This window comes from Eucalyptus grandis, chromosome 7, assembly GCF_016545825.1.
Source record: "Eucalyptus grandis isolate ANBG69807.140 chromosome 7, ASM1654582v1, whole genome shotgun sequence".
NCBI lineage: Eukaryota > Viridiplantae > Streptophyta > Magnoliopsida > Myrtales > Myrtaceae > Eucalyptus > Eucalyptus grandis.
The window spans coordinates 11,830,562-11,855,430 of record NC_052618.1 but is presented as its reverse complement, the minus strand read 5'-3'; the positions used below and the strand labels follow the sequence as shown (position 1 = coordinate 11,855,430).

At 38.1% G+C, this 24,869-nt stretch overlaps 2 protein-coding genes across 13 annotated transcripts in view; both read right to left on the bottom strand.

Annotated features, from left to right (window-relative positions):
- LOC104428200 overlaps positions 1-11,116 on the bottom strand; it is a 28,623-nt gene extending 17,507 nt beyond the window's left edge. For 2 of the 12 annotated variants that reach the window (XR_005553178.1, XR_005553177.1), the window contains exons 1-5: positions 10,535-10,879; positions 10,386-10,463; positions 5,271-5,660; positions 5,053-5,106; positions 4,214-4,903 (exon numbers count right to left, since the gene is read on the bottom strand). Coding sequence is in view for 2 of the 12 variants with exons in the window: in XM_039318032.1 (XP_039173966.1) it covers positions 9,749-9,872; positions 10,386-10,463; positions 10,535-10,827 (495 nt within the window). In the remaining 10 variants the exon portion in view is untranslated. Of the gene's footprint in view, positions 1-3,823; positions 4,904-5,021; positions 5,145-5,246; positions 5,661-9,257; positions 9,873-10,385; positions 10,464-10,534 lie in introns of those variants that run through there. The other 10 variants (XR_005553175.1, XR_005553174.1, XR_005553179.1 and 7 more) reach the window with 10 other exon arrangements.
- Positions 11,117-14,119: 3,003 nt separating this feature from the next.
- Positions 14,120-17,521, bottom strand: LOC104428329 (putative receptor-like protein kinase At3g47110). The gene is made up of 2 exons (XM_039317442.1): positions 14,860-17,521; positions 14,120-14,704 (listed from the first exon to the last, which is right to left on the bottom strand). Exons 1-2 carry the CDS (start codon positions 17,519-17,521, stop codon positions 14,307-14,309), a joined length of 3,060 nt encoding a protein of 1,019 aa, XP_039173376.1. The 3' UTR covers positions 14,120-14,306.
- Positions 17,522-24,869: the final 7,348 nt, after the last annotated feature.

The window sequence follows — 24,869 nt, the reverse complement described above, 5'->3', positions numbered from 1 at the left end:
ACTGCCAATGGACTCAAGTAAAGTTTATAGTATTTAGCTTATCATCTTCCTTTTAAGCTAAGTATCTGCACATATTCTTCCCTACCTAACTTAAATATTGGAGCGCCAATCTAGATAAAATATTCGAACACTTCGACCTGTTTCGTGTGTGCAGATTGGAGTTCTGGCATATTCCTCAAGCCCGATTTGTCCACCAATAGGAAGTAAAACACTTCCCTAATAGGAGGCTATAATTACATTTATAAACAAGACCTATAAGTAAATAAATATAGTTTATACTAGAATTAGATTCACACGACTCATTATATAGAGTTGTAAAATCACTCCTATATTGTAGAATCAGAACGATAAGAAGCACCAACTAAATATTATGCTAAATTTTGTCTGTGTATTCATATATGTCTCACATGCTATGATAACCATTTTAGACTTTGCCATGTCTCATATTCATTCAATTTAGAATAATCTCCAGATTTAAATCCAAGGCGTTCCTTAAGTGGTAAATTTGTGTTTCTTTTTCACTCATGACATGAGTTCAAATTACTACACTTGCACTTTTCTCTTGAGCCGCTAGGAGCACAGATCCATGTATTTTCGGTGATTACCCATGATGTGTGGGGAATGAAGGACCACAATACTCAGTAATGACCAGTCGAGTGCTCTACCCCAGACATCTCATTGTTATAAAAAGACTAAAAGGAATACTAGCGTGAGACTATTCAATGAATGGTCCCTTTATTTAGCAAAATTCAATAGATTCCTCATCATGGTTCAACTCATCTGCAGTTGTACCAAAAATGAGACGGTTAAACCTAACAGCATGTCAAAGAAAAATTGAGAATATAAAGAATATGTAGGTGATGAAAATAGACAAGAGAAAGATGTGATAGTTTATGGAAAAAGATCTATCGGATCCAATTAACTATATTTGAAGCGGAAGAGACTTGATTAGAAAAGCTATACAAGTTCATAACTTGATGAAACAAGCTAAAAGTTGAGGAGCATTTGATTGGAGAAAAAAAATTGCTCTCAAGTTCAGGGATCAAAAGTATAGTTTAACCATTTTAGTAAAGCATACGTGGAACAAGAAACAACTTGACTTGCCCTTTAACTAAGGGCACATGATGCCAAAAAGTAAAATGGACAATTTTTATGAATTTGTAAGTGTAGCGTGATCACAAGGAATAATCGAGTCGATTAAACAGAAGGATCACCCTAATCTGCCAATGACATGCATGAGCATGAACTTGAAGAAGAGAGAGAGATCAGCATGGGCTATGATTTCCACGACCACTTCATGTAGGCGAGAAGCTGTATACAATGATCTGAATTAGTGAACCTCACCTCTGAGAGAGAGAGAGAGAGAGAGAATTGACCAACTTTCTTTCCTTCTTTGAGAGAAAGTTGGTAATGTCATAGAGAGAGAGATAATTGACCAACTTTCTTTCCTTCTTTGAGAGAAAGTTGGTAATGTCATAGGTTGCCATGTTGGATGCACTCCCCTTTAATGCACCGGCATCTCTTACTCTTGTGCACCGTGCGACTTCGACCTCCATGTCCATTGTACCAACAACCCTCTCCCGCCTCAGGAGATCATTCTCCCACACGTGAGCTATACGGCCTGACTCTTCTCCTCCTACCTCGAGCACCAATCACTGGCTCAGGACATCGCCATGCCATCGAGCTTCGGGATGTTGGCAAAGCAACCAAATGTGGAGGCTATTGAAGAGCACCAATCCCCTGCTACCAACTTCCCTACACCAACCTTCAGGGCACCGTCGTCCCAGCAACACAATAACATGGGGCTATCAAAGTAACAAGAGCATTACCAGACAGTGGAGGACAGCGACAACCGAGGGAAACTATTCATCATGAGTTGCACCCGGAGCACCCGCTTCATTTCCTCCCTTGCCATCTTACGAGGGGAGAGAGTTCACACATAACGCATGTGGGTACGACGGGGACACATCCTCCTACAACGGCTCGATCCGCCAGTACTATCTCTATGCGGAGTGCACCGACTTGGTGACAAGGGCAAAGCGCAAGGACCACGAGCACCCTCACATTGTGCTATTCCCAGACGCAAGAATAGAGCAATTTGACATGTGCCGGGAGAGCATCGCCAAGGGATGCTGGTGCTACTATTGCACAGACTGCGATTATGGCACGCACTTGGACTGTGTAGAGGATGAAGCTATGGAAGCATCGGTGGATAACGGAGGAGATGAGACTGAAGACATAGAGCTTATGATGATGATGATGTTTCAGCACCAGATGAAAATGCAGTCCATGCATACTAGTATGGTCTTCTCGTCCATCAACAGAACAAGACTTCGGTAACAGAACTAGCACAAAAGCTTTTCCCTCCAAGTATGAACTCTACATGATTAAATTCCTAGTCTCGAATTTCCAAAAATGTGATTTTGTGGTCTGCTATGGTTTTTATTTCCTATTGTGGAGTTATTATAACTCATATGGTGATTTGGTCACCGCGCTCCAATGACATTTTTTCACTTTGTAATTTGATGATTAAGATCCTTGGGGTTTCCTATTTCAGCTTCCTTTTTTTCTTTTTGGGTATCTGGAATGATTTTGAAATTATGAAAAATCTAATAAGAAAGTCCTTGACATTAGGTATCAAGTTATGCATGTGACTAATTCTGAGATTGAAGAAATAACTATATAAAGAAAGTCGCATAGATTAACAGAAAATTGATAGAATCTACTGTCAAACTCTACTTGAAAATTAACCAATACTTTGATAAAATTCCTCCCTGATTCTAACAAGAATAGTCACTCTTCCCTGCCGAGCATATATTGGCAATTTGATCTCCAAAAATTTTGACAATCAACTGGAAAAGAAAATATTCATTTACAGAGCCATATTTAAGAATGCACAATAACCTTAACCAAGTAACTACAGAGAAAAACTGAAAAGGAGATGGTCATATCCGGTTTTTTCTTTTTTTTAAGAGTATCAAACCCAGTACCAATTTTAGATGGAGCAAGCACAACTTCTAAAAGAATAAGGGGGAAGATACATGATCATTCACAAATGATTGGCTGAAAAGGTGTAGTGAAGATCATTTGTGCAGAAATGCAAGTCAATGCACGCACAGCTGCCCAAGCGAAAAGAACCGTGTGTTTATTAGGAACATTGCCAGTTCAAAGGAAGAGCCGTCATTACACCTGAAAGGGTAACTTATCCAGGAAACCTAACAAGATAGAAGCACCATGCAAGAGGAGGAGACAGAGACCAGATATCTTCCACTGAAGATGATGACAACAGACAGGAGATTGCTAGGAAGAAGACAGTGCAAATCAAATTGACATGCTCACTGAAGCTTCCAAAAGATCACGTTTTACTGAGAAAGAATTCATCCATCAGTACAATGTGTGGAAGGTGAGATGGAATTTTACAGAGTTAATTGCATAAAGGAAAAGCTTCTTGAGGAGAAAAGGACTTTTCAGAATTTTTAAGACTAAAATCATGTCCGATGACATGAAAGTAACGGTACCATGTATCAAAACACCACAGACAGCCAAGAATACTGCCAAAAGCTTAGCAGAGTTAATATAGTGCAGACTATGGACAGGAAGCTCACATATTAAATGTGTTTAAAAGATAGCGTTTACCTGCTTAACTCCTCTTCAAAAGTTAAGACTTTTAAAAAATCATAGCCAAAAGAGGCATTCATATCTAAGGCAGCTTCTCTTTTGCAAAGAGAACGCATTATTTCCACAGGTGAATCTCTTGCCCTATCCTCAAAAGAGCCATCTAAATACCAGAAAGCTGTCCACACTCCACAGTCGCAAATGCCAATGAAGAAGTCAACCAAGATCAATCTCAGATGCATTTGCAATTGCTAAAGCTTGTAAGCAAAAGAGAATCCACTACCCATCGTAGCCTTGACAGAGTAAGGCCAAATTTGATTGTTTAAGTCAAGCAAGCAATGTCATCAGACCAAAATATCAAAACGAGCATTCACGGACATTAAATAGTTGAATCTTTTAGCCAAAGTTCACACATCAAAAGACTGATCAAGCAGAGTTGTCCACCCAGAGAACAATAAAGAAGAGACGCAACAGAAGGGACTTTGGCTCCTGCAAGTAACAGCAGTACGTCCAATTGCGCTGCTACAAGCACAAAATATTTTTCAATCAGCACAGCATTAACTGCTTTAATATATCTGAAAAAAACCTGTGTGCATACCTATCAGGAATATTCTTTCTAACCCGAATGGAAGTTTCCTGTACCACGATGTTCATAGGGACCAGAACGGTCCTGATTTAGCAGTCATTTCCTGATCCTCCTTGAGTACCACTATCTCCATCAGGGCCACATTTACAACTGCAATCAACATCTTGCTCTCCACCTGAACATTGAGGCTGAGCCTTTTCCTCAATGATATTTCTCACATCCAAGTCCATCCCATTCATAGCCTCAATAGCCTCATCCATTGCTTGCTTCTCATCAAAAGTCACAAAACCAAATCCATGAGAGCATTCAGGGAACTTGTCAACCACCCCCAGCATTAAAAATATTCTTCTCGGAGTTAGTTTGTATTATATGACAGGGAAAATTACAGATATAAAAACTTGTACTTCCAACTAGTAGATGGAGTCTTCGACACAGACAATCTGTGATAAAAGGTACATTATATGCGGCAATGATATTCACGAATGTCAGCCACACCCCATTCAACTGCAACAGGCAGATGGTGAATAAAACTGCTTACCTCAAGGGTTAGACTTAAAGCCACAATTTGTCAAGTGTTTTGCTAGTGTTTCTCCCAACTCTTTTTGCCAATTAGGCATAGCCTTGGCTTCAGATACAGGCCATACAATAGATGTCCCGGTTGTAAGATTTACGCTGGCAGCAGATACTTGAGGCTGTCCAATGCTAGAGCAGAAAAAAAGAGAAAACACGCTGGGTTCAACTCACATTCAGAAAATGACAGTTCTCACACTTGGTTTAATTCAAGTCGATGACAATTCTTTTCATACGAAAGATGGCTTACAAGAAAGACAAAAGCAGAGTGGCAAACTCACTTGATTTTCCAAAATTCTCTTCATACCCGCTGCACATCCCCCACAAGTCATTCCCTGCAGAGACGAAACAGAGCCACTCAAGTGGCCGCACACTGAAAAAAGAAACGTGATACGCACCGCGTAATAACATCTCCAGCATTATAATGCAGGGAAAGTTGGACAAGCATTGACAAAATCGAAGCTTCAGCTCGTACATTCACATAGAGAGAGGGGCTTACTCCGACGTCGAGAATTATCACATCAGAGGAGACACCAGAGGCTTCCTCGGCTCCATCCACCACCGATTTCACCTTCCAATCCTCACCGTCGACTCCGCCTCCTCCGCCGCCGCTGCCGCCGCCGCGTCCGCCGAAGGCACCGAGAGAAGCGAAACGCCCCGCAAGTGGAACCTCTCGGAAGCCGGGGGAGACGGAGACGGCTCAGCGAGGCTCGGGGATGAGCCGAGAGGGGAGGCATCGGCGATGCAGCGACCGGCAGAAGTAGCGATGGAGGCGGAAGACGAAGGGGTTGAGGGAGGAGGGAGATGAGGATAGAGAGAGAGAGTCTTGGATATGGTTGACTTGACTCCATCGAAGCTCGTCTTCCCTCTCTCTCTCTCTCTCTAAACTCTGTAAGCCTCTCGGTTTGAGCAGGGCCGCCGGACGGGAGGGAGGAGATGAACATGGTCAGAAACTGATGGCGTCGAAAACATTAATTATATAAAAAAAAATGAAAAAAAAATACACGATAATTATCTGGGATTGGTAATGTCCAATATATATGGTATTTATCTTATAAAATATGGGAGAAAATATTTCATAACTCAGATTTTTCATATTTATGAGATACTATCTCGTATATCACCGAGCATGGTAGCCCAATATAAAAGAGTTTATCACAATCAAGCAATGCTATGAAAGAAAATCCCAGTGAGCTCCACGTGTCTGCATATTTACTGTTGCGTTAAAAAGTCATGGTAAAAATATAATATTCCATGATGACAGCGAGACCTAACATTTAGAGGGTAAATGTTGATCGCCTAATTCCACCTTTCTTTACTAGTAAAAGAAATTACTATCTCATATTTAAATTTCCTAAAGACAACATATAATATCTAATATTTGAATTTCATTGTCGAGGTGATTAATTACTTACTGGTTTGCATCTAAATTTTATGTATAGTCACCAAAATTCACATCCATGCTACAATACATTAAAACATCCATGCTACAATACATTAAAACGGTGTTTACTAAGAGTAAATCCGAGGTGAATAGTTTCAAAATTTGTAGGCTATTTGATAACTCGATTAAGTCTTCAAAACTTAAATATTTAGCACTCAGTAAAATTAAACACATTCTGTTATCATAATAAAAATAAGCTTAAAAGGTTTAATTAAGTCAAAAAAATCACTAATTCGCTAGGCAAGCGAAGGCCACTTAATCATTTAATAGAAAAAGATACTTCTTGGCAATAGAATCTTGCTAAATATTTTGCAAAAAACTTATTAAAGGTGCCCATGCTTAGTTAACAAACTGGTATTATTTGGTATTCAATATTAAGTTATTATAAAGCATATTTTATTTTCATTTCAACATTGATAAATACAAGTATTGAACAATTGAGGACCTTCATGGCCTAATCTCAAATCACTCAGAAAAAATTTCGAATCCTAATGTCCTGACAACCTTGAATTCAGCAGAGCTTCATTTTTGGGTGAAATATGCTGTATCCAAGAAAGAACAATTCAATAATTTTTCAGTATTTCTTCGTCTATCAAAGGTATTGAAATAAATGGATAGCCCCCATCCACAAAAAGGAAAGTAGTCTTTATTGGACAAAACATCTTCAAGAGATTTTTGATAATGCTCAAACTATTCTTAGTATATTACGTACTATGTTGTTTGCAGATGTTTGAACCAAAGGACCATGCAACATCCATGGTGTGATCAATTGGAAAAAAGTTTGTGATTCTCCGGTTATTACAAACAACACTAGTCAACTAAAAAGATCGGGTATTTATGATATTTACATCAGAGCAGTAAAGATCAAGTTGACGGTGATGTAACAACCAACTACATCAGTTGATGTTCGTTGGATTAGCTAAAGAGCCATTGTAAGATATGGATTCTTAAAGCAGCAGAATCGAAATAAAGCATGTAGTAGAGTAGCTAGAGTGTCTGATAGGTTAGTCAGAAATTGCATTAAGAAGACAACAATAGTTGTCATTTTTGGTCAGTCTGCAGGAGTCCTAGAAAAGAAACTATATGGGTAGTATCTTTCTGGACAGCAGTGCATTGGAAACTCTTCAATGATCACCTATCTCTCTAAATCAACCTCAACAACTGGTTTGAGAAAGATTATAAAAGAGAAGGCTTTGAGGAATCAAGAGAGTGCAGCACATAAAAGATTAAGTAGCTTACACATTATTATTCTCATATTAAATCTCTTTGTTTTACTGTCTTGCTTATCGTGCTATTTAGCAATTGTGCTACAATTTAAATGTACAAGTGTAAGAATATATGGACTCTATCATAGTCAGTTATAATTTTCCAAGTATATTATTAGTGGAATCCAGCCCGTTTTGAGGCTATTAGTCTAAAGAGTGGACAAAAGTTTGAGAATAAAGCTGAACCACTATAACTCTCTGTGTCCCGCTATTTTTCATCTTCTCATTCATATTGGTATATAGTTAGCGTGAGTTTGGTTAAGTATTAGGTCATGGTGATCTTTATTTAGCTATTAGCTAATTTCCGCAAAAGATCATCAAAGTTTGAAAACAACATATTCACTCCCTCTAGGTTGTATTGATAACCTCAACAATTGGTATCAGAGCTTTGTTGCTCTTTATCTGAAGTGTATTTCTTTTGAATACAAAGATCCTTTATCATGGCTAATCTCGGCGGCTTTCTTTACCAATGATGCTCAAGCTCCCAACAAGCCACCTTACTTTGATGGAAGCAATTGTGGCTATTGGAAGCAAAAAATGAAATCATATATTGAAGCCGTAGACAAAACTCAAAGCTTAGAGGATTTGAACGGAAAAGAATGCTCAAACTTAGGGATTAAAAGTATAGTTTCATCATTTGATGAAGTAACGGGGAATATGAGACAAGTGGACTTACCCTTCAAGTAAGGACATATCGTGAAACAAGTTTGACTCACGGGGCCAGATCGAGATCACACTACTTTGCCAATAACATGCACAAGCATGAACTCGAAAGAAGAGAGAGAGACAGGGAGATCCGCATGATTTCCAAGACCAGTTCATTTATGTAGGAAGCTGTATTCAATGAGCTGCATCAGTCTTTCTTCTTTCGCATATAGCCATGTTCAATGTACTTCCCCTTAAAGCGCAAAAGAAGAAAAGTGATTACGTTGCTTAAAAAAGTTGTTATATAGAATTAATACAATATATTATGCCAATCGCATATTAAGAGATAATGGGATTCATGTTGAATCCAAGTGAAAAAAAAAAAAAAGATTTCACACAGTTCCGTATATTATGTTTGACTTTATTCATCAAATCATCCAAAGGATATTCGATATTTTAAACATTAATTCTTGAACCTTCGCTGTTTCCTACATACATGAGCAGTTCCTAGTTAAAACAAAAGCCAACCTTCCTCCCTCCCTTCGCTCTTTCACACACATAAGCACGCGCGCAGCCTAATACAGAGATGAAGTCACACAAGCATTTCAGCCATCCACACAGCGTGGTCTTTTGTCAAACCTTCAACAAGAGCTTCACCATCCAATTCAATGCTCTGGATGCAAACCCCCGGCCTCCTCCCAGTGTGCTTTGTATATTGATGATTAAATTAAGATCATTGTATTGTTTGATTGTGGTCCTTTTGGTTTCCTGTTTCAGCTTCCTTTCTTTTCTCTTGGATTCTGAAATGATTTTGGAATTATGAGAAATCTATTTAAGAAAGGGATCAACTTAAGTATGTGACTAGCTCTGACATTACAGAAATAAGTATAGAAAGAAAGCCGCAAAGATTAACAGAAAATTGATACAATGTACTATTAAGCTCTACTTGAGAATTAGCCAGTACTTCGGTAAAGTTCCTTTCAATTTCAAACAAGAATAGATAACTCTTTCCTGCTGAGCACGTATTGCCAATTTGATCTCCAAATTTGTTGACAAGCATAACGGGAAAAGAAAATAGTCACTTACAAAGCCATAGTTAAGAATGCCCAATAACCTTAACAAAGTAATTACAGAGAGAGAGCTGAAAAGGAAATGATCATATCCGCTTTTTTTGCTTGTGGCGAGAATATACCACATCTAGGAGTCACAAAGCCAATATCAATTTCAAATGGAGCTAGCACAACTTCTGAAAGAATTCAGGGAAGATACATTATCAATCGCAAATGACTGGCTGCAAGAGCATGGCGAAGATCATTAATGCAGAAGTGAAAAGAACCGTGTGTTTATTAGCAACATAGCTGATTCATAGGAGAGCCGCATTACACCTGAAAGGGAAATTTATCCAGGAAACCTAAGACAATAGCAGCATCATGTACACGGGTGAGACAGAGACCAGCAATCCTCCACTGAAGATGGCAATAAGAGACAGCAGATAGCTGGGAAGAAGATCGTGAAAATCAAATTGCCATGCTCACTAAAGCTTCCAAAAGATCTCCACATTTTACTGAGAAAGGAACTCCTCCATCAGTACAATGTGTGGAAGGCGAGATGAAATTTACCGAGTTAATTGCACAGAACAGCTTCTTGAGACCAAAAGAACTTTTCAGAGTTTTTAAGACTAAACCCACGTATCATGATATAAGAGTAATGGAACTGCGCATCAAAACACCACAAACAGCATAGAATCCTGCCAAAAGCTTAGCAGAGTTAATATAGTGCAAACTATAGACAGAAAGCTCACATACTAAATGTGTAGAAGAAAACATAGAGTTTACCTGCTTAACTCCTTTTCAAAAAGTTAAACATTTGAAAAATCGTAGCCAAAACAGGCATTCATTTCTAAGGCAACTTCTCTTTTGTGAAGAGAAAACGCATTACTTCCTTAGGTGAATCTCGTCCTATCCTCAAAAGAGCCATCTAGATACCAAAAAGCTGTCCACACTCCATAGTCACAAATGCCAATGATGAAGTCAACCAAGATCGATCTCAGATGCATTAGCAATTGCTAAAGCATGTAAGCAAAAGAGAATCCAGTACTCATCATAGCATTGAAATAGTAAGGCCAAATTTGATTGTTTAAGTAAAGCAAGCAATGTCATTTAATCCAAAACATCAAAAATGAGCATTCACAGACATTAAACAGTGGAATATTTTAGCCAAAGATCGCACATCAACAGTTTGATCAAGCAGATTTGTCCACCTGGAGAACCATGAAGAAGAGATGCAACAGAAGAGACTTTGACACCTCCAGCAAGTAACAGCAGTATCTTCAATTGCTCTGTTACTAGCACTTTTCAATCAGCACAGGATCAACTACTTCACTATAAAAGGAAAAACCTGTGTGCATACCTATCAGGAGAATTCTTTCTACCCTGAACAGAAGTTTCCTGTACGACGACATCCATAGGGACCATAACGGTCCTGATTATAACAGTCATTTCATGATCCTCCTTGAGTACCACTATCTCTATTGCACCCGCCAGGTCGACCACCATTTCGATCAGGACCATAGTGTCCACCACCTCCACCTCCATACCTGTCATTGCTCCCCGCATAACTACCTCCTCTGCCCTCTTCACTAGGACACTCCCTTGTAGAATGCCCAGGTTTTTCACAAGCACTCTCCATCTCCACCTCCACATCCACCACCACAGGCCTGATTAGGGCCACGATCACGACCACAGTCATGACTGCAATCACCACGTTGATCACTACCTGAACCTTGAGGCAGAGAACTTGTCAACCACCACCTGCTTTAGAAATATTCATCCTGGAGTTAGTTTGTATTATATGACATGGAAAATTACAGTTATCATCCTAGACTTTGCTACTCATATCAAACGCACTATTCTCATATTTCAGACATCCAATCATCACTCTCCATTTTTTTTTTTTTTTGGTTGCGTATTTCAGGTTGCATCTTGCACCCATGCATATTTCTCGAATTACCCCATCCTCAATGTTGCATTCCACTTTCTAGGTGTAGATCTCATGTGTGCATAAGGCAAATAAGTTAATTTAGGTTGGGAGATGCACGATATAGATTTTGAAATGTGAGGAGGGTATTTGATATGAAAAGCAAAATTGAGGATAGTTTTTGCAATTATGCTATGTAATATTGTTATGCTTACTTGATCACCACATAATCATATCAAGATAAAAACTAAATCAAATCAAATTTCGCAAAGATGCATCTCATGTTCCAAACAATGAGAACCTTAGGTTTCTAGAGTTAATTGATCCTAAGCATACACAATAACCCCTTTTTTTCACCAGATGTGTTCTGTCAACTGTTCTATTAAAAGAGTCTACAATTTTTCAATTGATGACACGAGCATTTTGTAGATAAGAGCAACAATCCAAAACTTGGCAAGTTCAGCCAATATCGACTCTAATCCATTCTAAAAGCAATACGACTAGCCCCTAAAAGTACAATAAGAGATTTTTCATTCGAATCCAACCAGTGATCTGAACCTAAGCATTCGGAAAGAATAAGAAATGAGGATTCTTAAGAGTCTAAAACTACTTATCAAATTAAATTGTTCAGTCAAATCAGGGACCACAATTCAGTCTCCATTGCCACAAATATGGTTTTTCCACAAGAAAAGCTAGCAAAAGCAACATGTTTTATCCTTCATAGTTTGCCCCTTTTTCCCTAGCTAGGTTCTTAGGGTTTCAAACCGCCAGTCAATATGCCGCATAAGTTTAGTCAGAACTATGAAGTTTATTTGGTTGTCCTCTCCTGTCATGCATTGTGACTGCCAAATTTCAACACTAAAATAAGTACGGTATTTGCATGCTGTGTGGCTTGTTAAACCTCAAAATCTCAATGAGCAACAGAGATTTCAACTCCATGTTGAGCTCTGTTGAAGTAAGAATTTCTGGACTACTCTCAATGAGCAACGAAGATTCATGAAGCCAAGGCTGACCAATGACGATGACATAAAAAAAGGCAGAGTTATTGCAAGCACCATGTTGGACTAATGTAGTAACTCAGGGGCTGGCAACATTTCTGTACTGGCGACAACTCTAAGTATTTGATTATAATCATGACTGAGATTCTCCATACTAAAGAAAGATTCCTAAAGTGGCCAGTTCAATATTTCAAAAGAAAACCTTTTACAGTCATGCCCAACAGCTTTCCTTGTTACGTAACCTTTGGCCTTTTTTTCCTTCTAACAAGGAAATGCATCTTAAGCGAGTAAAACCCAACTCTTGATATGTACCTGTGACAAGCCAAAGAGATATAGAAGTTCATACTTTAAACTAGTAGATGGAGTAATCGACACAGAAAATCTGTGATAAAGGGCTTGTTTTATGCAGCACTGATATTCCCAAATGACAGCCAAACCTCATTCTACTGCAACAAGCAGATGATCCCTCGAGGGTTAGACTTAAATCCACAATTTGTCGAGTGTTTTGCAACTGTTCTCCCAACTCTTTTTGCCAGTTATGTACAGCCTCAGCTTCAAATAGAGGCCATATAACTGCTGTCTCGGCTGTAAGATTGACACTGGCAGCAGGTATTTGTGGCTGTTCAATGTTAGAGCAGAAAAAAGAATATAACACGCAGGGTTAAAATCTTACCCAAAAAAAATGAGGAAAGCCATTTCTACTGCCATTCTTTCACCCCACATAAGAGATCATTTAAAACCTTATTTCTCTTCACAATTACGAGAGGACAAAAAGCGTAACCCGGGGGATGACTGTTCTATCACACTAAGTTTAATTTAAGTTGATGACCATTTTTTTTATAATGAAAAATGGACGATCCCAGTCACCTTAGAGAGTATAATAGGAAAACGAAAGCAATGACAAACTCACTTGATTTTCCAGAATTCTCTTCACACTAGCTGCACATCCCCCACGAGTCATTCCCTGCAGAGACGAAACAGAGACTCTCAAGTGGCCGCACACCCAAAAAAAAAAAAAAAAAATCGAAGCTTTAGCTCATACATTCACATAAAGTGCAAGAGATATATAGAGAGAGAGAGAGTGAAAGAGAGGGGGCTTACTCCGACCACGAGAATTATGACATCGGAGGTGACACACCCCTGAGGCCTCCTCGGCTCCATCCACGACCGATTTCTCCTTCCCATCCTCACCGTCGACTCCTTCGCCCCCGCCGCCGCGTCCGCCGAATGCGCCGAGAGGAGCAACGGAGCTCGGAACGCACCGCACGCGGAACCTCGGGGGAGCTCGGCTCGGGATGCGGATGCGGTCGGCGTAGATGCAGCGGAGCCTGTGGGCGATGAGCCGAGAGGGGAGGCATCGGCGATGCAGTGACCGGGCGACGTAGCGATGGAGGCCGAACCCCTGTCAAAACGGAGCGGAACCGAAAGCATAGATGAATGGAAACCCATGAAATGCGTGAACGGAAGAAACTGATACGAAAACCGAAAAAACAACTGCAGAGAAACGCGTCAGTTGAACACTCCCTCCCGTTCACATCGGCAAATTTGTCTAAGCAGTTTGCAGCAGCAACATCACATTGTCTCCAAAATCCGATGCCTTCCCTCACTATAGGCAATTATCGATGTGTTTCCACCACTTGCGTACAACACAACGGGATCATTAGAGCCAGTCACCATCCTGCCCATTTCAATATGCGCTACACAAAGATTAACGACAAAGAATTGGTTTCTTCCATGGCTGCGAAAGAATCCTCATCACAATAGAAGAAACTTGCAGAAGGGCTTCCATGCCTGGATAATTTGTTTTACAATGACAGTATCAGGAGTCACTGGAGCAACTTTTTTTAGAGCTTCTTTGACCAAAGAATACTTCAGGTGGAAGCCAAACGAACACCTAAGGGTGTACCACTTTTGTTTATGCAAACCCAAACGCACCATTAATAGTAGCCACACACACAAACAAGAACCAAAGAAAGAATGAAGTACTGGGTTTCAGTAGCCTAGCTTATTGGTCCGCATGACACAACAAAATTAACATTTACTAAAATTATAGGTACAAGTAGTGCATACCCACCATGAAGACTAAATTGTTGTTGAAAGACAAAAGGTAACATCTAGAGAATGGTTGAATTACAAAGGAAGAAAAACCAAAGAGCAAGGACCATGAAGACCACATGACTCCATATGAAGTTCAAATTTGACATCAACTAGACAGTGACAATGAACTCAAGAAGTTTCTTCCTCATTCCTTGGAGTTTAGTCAATGCATCATAGATGTCCATTCGCTCCTTCGAAGACTCAAAAGAGCAAGTGATTCCTACTTCGATCATCAAAACCAAGCAATCCTTGATACTACACCAGCTCTTGTTCTTGCCCTCTGGAGCAATTGTTCGTCTCTTCTCCAACTCCTCGATTTCCTGAAGCAAAATGGGATCAATTGCCTTCTCCACTCGGTCTGCCAAAGCTGCCTTTGTGAAGCGATGAAGGTCCAACCCATCTTCAAACATGTCATTAATCGGCCTCTTGCCTGTGAACATCTCCAAAACGAGGACTCCGAAACTATACACATCTCCTTGTGTAGATACTGCACTTCCCGTGCCATACTCTACAACAATCAACAATGTATTGATGCAAGGTGAATGATTAAGTTTGAAATATATTCTTGGTGACGTTTTATGTCTATGCCTTTTACTTTAAGGATCTATCTACAATTATGTGTTCAAAGAAACAAACTAAATGACCCAAGGTGTGCTTCATTACCTGGAGCTACGTAGCCAAAAGATCCTTTTACTCCGACAGAGCTCGATTGATCTACTAGCAACTTATGTGTTGCTTCTGGAAGGAACCTGGCAAGCCCAAAATCGCCTACGTGTCCATTCATTTCATCGTCAAGAAGGACATTACTTGGCTTTAGATCACAATGAACTATTGGCATTTCATAGTGATGATGGAGATAATCTAGTGCACAAGCAACATCAATTGCAATATTCACTCTCTCAAGTAGACTCAACCTGTTTCTCTCCATATATTGTGATGCAGTTGGGTGCAGCCACTCATCCAAGTTTCCGTTTGACATGAATTCATAGACCAGTGCCTTGAAATCATTTCCATTAAAATCAAACCCAGAACATGCCGTGAGTACCTTCACAAGATTACGGTGTCGGATTCTTCTCAAGACCTCGCACTCGGCTATGAAGCTCTTGGGAGCTCCCTCACATGTAAGGTCGAGAATCTTGATGGCCACAACCGACTGAGTTTGATCAAGCAACCCTCTATACACGGACCCAAAATTGCCCACGCCAAGCAGATTGGTGGAGGAGAATCCACCTGTCGCTTTTAGGAGATTGTGATAAGAAACATGCAAAAATCCATCTTCGAAAGAGCTTGAAGCTGATGTGTTGTTCTTGTGTCTAAACCAAAAGAAGTATAACAAAGACAGTATGCAAGCTACTCCAACAAGAGCGGAGACTGTAGATATAAGAATTTTTGCAATTCCACTTATTCTCATCCGTTTTGACTCATTGTAGTAGCATTTCGGTAGTTGAAAATCTGGGAGACCCCCACAAAGCTTCTTATTTCCAACAACCGAAGTTGAAATGGCACTTCTAAAAACTCCTCCTGTAGGCAATGCACCCTCGAAATCATTGTAAGATAGGCTTAAATTCGTTAGATTTAGCGACTCTAGAAATTTTGGGATTTGGCCAGACAATTGGTTGTTGGAAACATTCAAAACCTCAAGGCCTCTCATGGAACTCATAATTGATGGTAGGGGCCCTTCAAAGAAGTTATCTTGTACATATATGAGTTCCATGCTTATACAACTGCCTATACTACTTGGAATTTGTTGAGATAATCTGTTCCCGTCAAGATGTAGTTCGCTGAGATGTTGCAATTTTCCAACTTCTTCTGGAAGGGAGCCGGTAAGATTATTTCGAGACAAGTCAAGGGACATCGACAAAGATGAGAGGCCCATAATCTCTGGGGGTATGTAACCGCTAAGGTTGTTGCTCGAAAGGTTCAAGAGAAGTAGATTTTGGCAATCTTTCAGAGACGATGGTATCAAGCCTCGGAAATTATTGTTGTTCAAGTACAATTTGATTAACATCCTTAAATTCGCAAAAGATTCCGGTATTTGCCCCGAGAATTCATTGTCGCTGAGATCCAAATGCTTCAGTTTATTCAGTTTTCCAATCTCCGAAGGAATGTTTCCCGAGATTTTATTTCCCCGCATTTCCAATGACTCCAAACTGATGAGATTTCCAATTCCGGAAGGTAAGGTTCCAAAAATATGGTTGTTTCCTAACCAAAACATGGAGAGGCTGGTCGAGAGGTTATCGATACAATCAGGTATTAGTCCTTGAAAAGCATTTTCCCTTATGTTCAAAAAATTCAATTTTGTGGAATTGGTTAAAGAGCAGAGAAAGTCCAAATCAGTAGATTGTTCACCTCCTAAGTTGTTGTTGGCAATATTAAACCAATCGAGTCCTCTTATCTTTGAAAAAGAAGGAACTTTCCCAGTAAAATTGTTCTGGTCGATTTGAATTTTTTCAAGGTTAGAGGCATTGGATATTGACTCAGGAATGGGTCCAGTGAGGCGGTTGTGCCATGTACTAATAAACTCGATATTCGGAAGAGTGAAGCCTAAGTCGCCAGGTAAACCCCCTTCTAATTGGTTTTCACCTACATCAAGCAATGCCAGCAAGGATATATTGAAGATTGAGATAGGAATTGTACCAACAAATTTATTTTTGGCGAGAGTGAGCATCTTTAGATTTCTCAGCTGGCCAAGAGTCTCCGGGATCGTACCACTGAAGTTATTCAGCGTTATTCCGAACTTTTGAAGAGATGATAAGTTTCCAATAGATGGCGGGATGTTTCCCATCAAGCTGTTGACTTGAAGTATAAGTCCTTGGAGCTTGGACAATGAGCCCATTTCCATTGGCAAATTTCCTTTGAGCATGTTGAAGCCTAAGTTAAGAACGAGCAGATTAGAGCAATAGGAGAGATTTGAAGGGATTTGACCGTTGAACCAGTTGTTATTAAGGGACAACTTTTGCAACCGAAGCAAGCGGCCAAAATGCGGGGGAATTTTGGCATGAAAACTGTTGTTCTCCAAATGGACGCCCCTCAGAAAGCTCAGATTACCAATATGGGGTGGCACGACCCCAGATAAGTTCTTGGAGCCAAGGTCTAGTATGGTGACTCTTCGGTGTTTGCGATTGCAAGTGACACTAGAATCATTCCACGAGCTCAAAACCCCACTAGGATCAGCTATTCGAGCCTTGAATTCTAATAAAGCCAATCGATCAGTCTCGTCCCGGCCATCTTTTACTAAAGCTAGGACACTCCCTAATAGAAGAATGGTTGTAGTTAGGCATGAGAATGACATGGGCAAAAGCTGATATCTATAGGCAAGGTCCATGAGGATTTGTAGCAAAACGCTCTCAGCTTGAGTCTTTTTGGTTCTCTCTTGACGTTGTTTCGAAACAATTCGTGAATATATACTAGCAGGCAATATGTTCGACCATACTATGACGTGATGATATCATCAAATGCAATAATAGTCATGACAGAAATTTTTATCCTCCTCTCAAAATGAGAAAATTACAAGGCTGTGACATGCAAGTTAACAATTGGCGATAAGGTCGGTCAATGAAAGCCGAAAGCACCATGGGGGCCTACTTTTTTCCATTGTCAATTGTGTCTTTTACAATCCCTGAATTTCCGGACCAGCTAGTAGGGATCTCTATACATATAAAATTTTGACTTTCCAATATTCAAAAGCGGAATAGTATTAATCGCACATGTAAGTAGGTCTATTTCACAATTTAAAATTAACTTTACCTTCATTTGTCAATTATTATACATATCTTTCTTTATATATAAATTATACATTTTGGAATATTGTTTGTTAATATTTAAATTGAAAATAGTCCTTATACATAGAAGAGAGCGAAATTTCTACTATGATGAAGAAGAATTTATTTCAAAATATTACTGCTTAGATTAATGTTGCAGCCGCGTTTAGCATGTTATATCGATATGCAAATTGAACTTTGCTTCTAGAGTACTTATAGATGAATTATAAATTGATAGTAACAAAGCCCACGCTATTATATTGTAATCTTTAACATTTTAATATAATCGTATTGTTATTTAAAAATTATCGGAATTATAAAAAACTAGGTATGTATTTAATCCCAAGGGTAAATAGCTAGTCTAAAAGTAAACGAGTTGTAATTGGCATATGATATTTAATTGAAAAAGCGTGGTGGTTCAAGTCAAGCAAACCATCTTTCTTGTCCTCCTCCTCCTCCTTTTGACAACGCCTAATTGAGACAGTTCCCACGGAAAAAGTCGTGGGAACATCAACATGTTTTTCATCCGTCCAACCTTTTGTTAATTATCAGACACACATCACGTGTCCTTACTTGATTTTAGTTAATTAAGAAATTATAAACAAAGACCCAAATCCGATAAAGTCATAATACCAAAATTTAATTAATTATTGGACACACTCCACGTGTCCTTACTTGATTTGACTGGTTACGTGCCCGAACCTGATGAGTGAAGAGATTCTAATTCAATATCATTCTTTTCAAAAGCAAAAGTACAGAAAAAGTCCATAGAAAGAAGGTGGGAATTCGACGATGTTCCCATGTAAGAAAGTGACTTAAGTGCATCGCATCAAAGTGCACGACAAGCTAACTTTGCCTCCCACACTAACCAAATTCTCTCCACGTATAGGACCATTCTATTGTAATTGAATTTACTTCCTTTAATTAACTTCAAATTATCCTCAAATTAGTCATAAGGACCACACACAAAAAATGAAAAAAATAATTCTAGGGTTGTAACTGTTTTTGGTGCGATGGAACTAAAAGGAATTTATTTTTTTAAAGCAATCACCGAAGACCAATTAGAACTAGACAAACCAAAAATGAACATTAAACATCTTGGGAATGAGAGAAATAATTAACATTCGTGTCGCATGACATGATCCTTAGCAAGGGGGAATCGAACAAGAGTGGCATGAGAAGGCAATTTGATGGGGGTAATGTGGGACAAGGAGAGATGCGTGGAATTGCTTTATGGCCTTTGTACTATGCATTCCTTAAGGAAGGCGTGCATCAACAAATTTGAAATTTAAAATAGGTTAGATTCCTATGAGTCGTTATATAAATTTGTAGACATCACCCTCAAACCATGGAAATTGTAAGAGGAGATACTAATTAATTGTAATATGCTAAAATTTTATTGGTGTGTTCAAAGTAATTAAATGCTATGCCAGAAATTTTGAGGATAGAAAGAATATGTAAGTGATGACAATAGAGTAGCAAAAAATGCAAAAGTTACTGAATAAGGTGTGTCAGTTCCGATCAATTAGATTTGGAGCTGAAGGAATTTTAATTAGAAAAAAGCTATACAAACTCAATGATTTGATGGGACAAAACTCAAAGTTTAGAGGATTTGGTTGGAAAAAAAAATGCCCACACTTAGGGATCAAAAGTATAGTTTTATCATTTTACTGAAGCATATGGGGAATATGAGACAAGTGGACTTACCCTTCAAATAAGGGCAAGTCGTGAAACAAGTTTGAATTACAGGGACAACCGAGATCACGCAACTTTGCCAATAACATGGACTAGCGTGAACTCGAAGAAGAGCGAGAGACAGAGAGATTGGCATGATTCCCAAGACCACTTCATGCATGTAGGAAGCTGTATTCATGAACTGCATTAGTCTCTCTTCTTTCTCTTGTTATATACTAGGTAATGTTATAGGTTACCTTATTCAATGTACTTCCCCTTAATGTGCAAAAGAAGAAAAATGATTAATATTGCTTGAGAAAATTGTTACATGGAGTTAATACGTTACATTATGCCAATCGCATATTAAAAGATAATGTGATTCATGTTGGATCAAATTTAAAAATGAAAGTTTTCACATGGTTTATGCATATTATGATTGATTCCATCTATTGAGCCATCCAAAGGATATTCAATTTTTTTGTTTTTTTTTTAATTCCAAAATGATTTTGAAATTATGAAAAATTTATTTGAGAAGACCTTTGACATTAGAAATCAAGGTATGAATGTGACTAGCACTGAGATTAAAGAAATAACTATATAAATGAAGTCCCATATATTAACAAAAAATTGACAGAATGTACTGTCAAGCTCTACTTGAAAATTATTTAATACTTTGGTAAATTTCCTTTGATAGATTATGCCCATAACCTATTAGGAGTTAATATGATTCACATTGGATTCAACCAAAAAACACAATTTTTACATAATTTTTGTATGTTATAATTGACTCTGTCTGGCACGTCATTAAGAGGACATTCGATATCTTTTTCATTGGTTTCCAAAACCTCCAATATTTCCTACATATATGAGCAATTCCTTGTGGAGTTTATAAGACGACCTCCTTCCGCCACTTCTCTTACAGATAAGCACACAGAACTTAAAACATAGATAGAACAACATAAGCATTTCAGCCATCCAAACTAGTTGAGAAAATTACAAGGCCGTTACAAGCAAGGTAATTATTGATGATCAAGTCAGTCAAGGAAAGGGGAAACACAGGTTTTACGTAATTATTCATGATAAAGTCAGTCAATGGGGCCTTAGTTTTCTTCATTATTTATCAATTGTGTCCTTTATCCTATAATCTATCTTTCAATCCCTGAATTGCCAGGCTATTTAGTAGGGGCATTCACTTCAGTTTTTTCCTCGCATATAAAATCTTGATTTTCGGGTTCTCAACACAAGAACACTGTTAATTGTACATGTAAGTAGGTCTATTTCACAACTTATAATCACCTTTACTTCCACTTGTCAATTATAATGCATATCTTTTCTATAAATTTAACATTTTTAATGTCCCATTTCATGCGGTTGAAATATCATTTCTTATTATTAAAATTGAAAATAATGCATTTAAATAAAAGGGAGAAAACTCTATTTGGTGAAGAAGAATCTATTTCAAACTACGACCTTTTAGATCCATTCTATACCGGCATTGAACTTGTTACATTGATATGCAAATTATATTTTGCATCTTGAATACTAATTGATGAATTACTAATTAATAATGACAAAGTCCGTGCTATTATATTATTATCTTTAACATTTTAACATAGCCACATTGTTATTTAAAAGATTATTGGAATTATAAAAAAAAAAAAACTAGGCATATATTTAATCCTAAAGGTATATAGCTAGTCAAAAAGTAAACAAGTTGTCATTGGCAGATGATATTAAACTGAAAAAGTGCGACAGTTCAAGTCAAGTCAAGTCAAGTAAACGATCCGTCTTCTTCTTTTGACAGGGTATAATCGAGACAGTTCACATGTGAACAATCGTGGGAACATCAATTTGTTTCATCTGCCCAACCTTTCATTTGCTTTGATTTTCCTGGAATCAAGTAATTATAAACAAAGACCCAATTAGGTAAAGTCATGATACCGGATTTTAGCTAGTTGTTAGACACACATCACGTGTCCTTACTTGATTTGATTGGTTACGCGCCCATGCCTGATGGATGAAGATGAGCCTAATCTGAGGGAGGGTGTTCAATAGTATACTTTCCAAAAGAAAAAAGTACAGAAAAAGACCATAGAAAGAAGGTGGGAATTCAAAGCTATTCACATGTAAGAAAGCAACTTAGGCGCATTGAATCAAAGTGTACGGCAAGCCCACTTTGCCTCCCACGTTGACCAAATTCTCTCCACGTATAGGCCCATTTGATTGTGATTGGATTTACTTCCTTAATTAACTTCAAATTAGTCTCTAGTTAGTTGTGACGACCACACAAAAAAAGTGAAAAAATAGTCCTAGGGTCGCCAAATCTTCTTCTTCATTATTTATCAATTGTGTCCTTGATCCTATAATCTATTTTTCAATATCTGAATTGCCGGGCTGTTTAGCAGGGGCAATGACTTTAGTCTTTTCTGCGCATATAAAATCCTGATTTTCGAGTTCTCAGAAATAGAACACTATTAACCATACTTGTAACTAGGTCTATTTCACAATTTATAATGACCTCTACTTCCACTTGTCAATTATAATACAAGTCTCATCAGAGAAAGCACTTAATCGAGTCCTTTCCATAATAGTTATGTTTCGACATTAATCGCACCGACCGCATCATCCATTTGAGCTTTTTTAATGGTCTTGATTGATATAGATAATCAATATTAATATCATAATTCTCTTTAACCTAGGATAATATTCCATAGAAAATCTTAACAATCTCTAATATAATATCGCTAACAATTAAAAACTAGACATAATCCTAAAGGTATATAGCTAGTCAAAAAGTAAACAAGTTGTCATTGGCAGATGATAATGAGATGAAAAAGTGCAATTGTTCAAGTCAACTAAAGTAAACAATCCTTTTTCTCCTTCTTCTTTTGAGAGGGCGTAATCGAGACACTTCACATGGAAAAAGTTGTGAGAACATCAATATGTTTCATCCGTCCAACCTTTCGTTTGCTCTTATTTCCCTAGAATCAAGGAATTATAAACAAAGACCCAATTAGATAAAGTCATAATATTGATTTTTAGCTAATTATTAGACACATCACGTGTCCTTACTTTATTTGATTGGTTACATGCCCATGCTTGATAGGCGAAGATGATCCTAATTTGAGGGAGGATGTTCAGTATCATACTTTCCAAAAGCAAAAGTAGAGAAAAAGACTATACAAAGAAAGAGAGAATTCAAAACTGTTCACATGTAAGAAAGCAACTTAAGCGCATTGCATCAAAGTGCACGGCAAGCCAACTTAGCCTCCCATGATGACCAAATGCTCTCCACATATAGGACCATTCTATTTTAGTTGGATTTACTTCCTTTAATTAACTCCAAATTATTCTTTAATCAGTCGTGACATCCACGCCCAAAAAAAAAAAAAAAAATGAAGAAATAGTTTTAGGGTCGTCAAATCTTTTTGATGTGATGTAACTAGAAGGATTTTTTTTTTTTTTTAAGCAATCACCTTAGACCAATTAGAACTAGACAAACAAAAAAATGGACATTGGCCATCATGGGAATAAGACTGTAATTAGGAAATAATAAAGATTTGTGTCGCACGACATGGTCCTTATCAAAGGGGAATCGAACAAGAATGGCCTGGGAAGGCAATGTGAATGGGTGACGTGGGAGAAAGAGAGACACGTGGAATTGCTTTATGTCCTTTGTACTATACATTTTTTTAACTTGTCGACAAATTTGAATGTTTAAATGGTTTAGATTCCTGCAAATCATTATATAGAGTTGTTGACATCAACCCTAGACCATAGAAGTTGCAAGAAGAGAAATACTAATTTAGTGTAATATGCTAAATTTTTATTAGTTTGCTCGTGTAATTAAATGATATGCCAAAAAAATTGAGGATAGAAAGAATACGTAGGTGATGATAATAGAATAGTGAAAAAAAATGTTAATGAAGAAGGAATGCCAGTTCCAATCAATTAGATTTGGAGATGAAGGAATTTTAATTAGAAAAAGCTATACAATTTCAATGATTTGATGGGACAAAACTCAAAGTTTAGAGGATTTGATAGGAAAAAAAAGCTCGAACTTAGGGACCAAGAGTATAGTTTTATCATATTAATGAAGCATACGGGCAATATGATACAAGTTCACTTACCCTTCAAATAAGAAAAATCGAGATCTCACTACTTAGCCAATAACATGCATGAGCATGAACTCAAAGAAGAGAGAGACAGAGAGATTAGCTTCAAAGACCACTTCATGCATGTAGGAAGCCATATCTAGTGAACTGCATTAGTATCTCTTCTTTTCGCACTTTATATACTAGGTTATGTTATAGGTTACCATGTTCAATGTACTTCCCCTTAAAGTGCAAAAAAAAGAAAAGTGATTAATATTGCTTGAGAAAGTTGTTATATGGAGTTAATACAATATGTTGATCACATATGAAGAGATAATGTGATTCATATTGAATCTAATTGAAAAAAAAACTTTTCACTCTTTTTGCATATTATGATTGATTCTATATGTTGAGTCATCCAAAGGACATACAATTTTATTTTATTTTGGATTGCAAAATGATTTTGATATATTGAAAAATCTATTTAAGAAGACCCTTGACATAAGAAATCAAGTTATGTATGTGACTAGCTCTGAGATTAAAAAAATAGCTATATCAATAAAGTCTCATAGATTAACGGAAAATTGACGGAATATACTACAAAGCCCTTATTAAAAATGGGCGGATGTTTGTTTGCCTAAGGAGGAAGGGGGCCTGGGGATTCGGTCTATCAAGGACTGTAACAAAGCCTCAATGCTGAAATTTATTTGGATCCTCTTTACGGATAAGGAATCGCTGTGGTGCCGATGGATACACTCCAACTTTTTAAAGAAGCATAACTTCTGGGTTGCCCCTCAGCCTTCGGTTTGTTCCTGGAGTTGGAAGAAGATCCTTCATCTTCGGGGCTGTTGTAGACAATCCTTTGAATGGAAGGTCGGCGACGGCCGATCTACATCATTGTGGTTCGATAGCTGGTTGCCTTGTGGCCCTCTTCATCTACAAGTTCCTCAATCGTTTTTGTTGGACCCTGACGTTCCTACAAAGACTACTGTGGCTTTTTTATATTCTTATGCTGGTAGATCCTGTAAGTCCCGGTTAGAGGATTATGGTTTCTCGCTTCCTCCTCTTTCGGTTGATAACGATCGTTTTGTGTGGCGTCAAGATTCCTCGGGGGCCTTCTCCGTAGCTTCTGCTTGGAACGTCA

What these genes read in the sequence shown, in the direction of transcription:
- LOC104428329 (XM_039317442.1), bottom strand. Translation starts at nt 17,521, where the DNA reads ATGGACCTTGCCTATAGATATCAGCTTTTGCCCATGTCATTCTCATGC. An exon ending in TTTTGGCTACGTAGCTCCAG is followed by an intron (nt 14,705 to 14,859) that starts GTAATGAAGCAC and finishes TGATTGTTGTAG; the next exon opens with AGTATGGCACGGGAAGTGCA.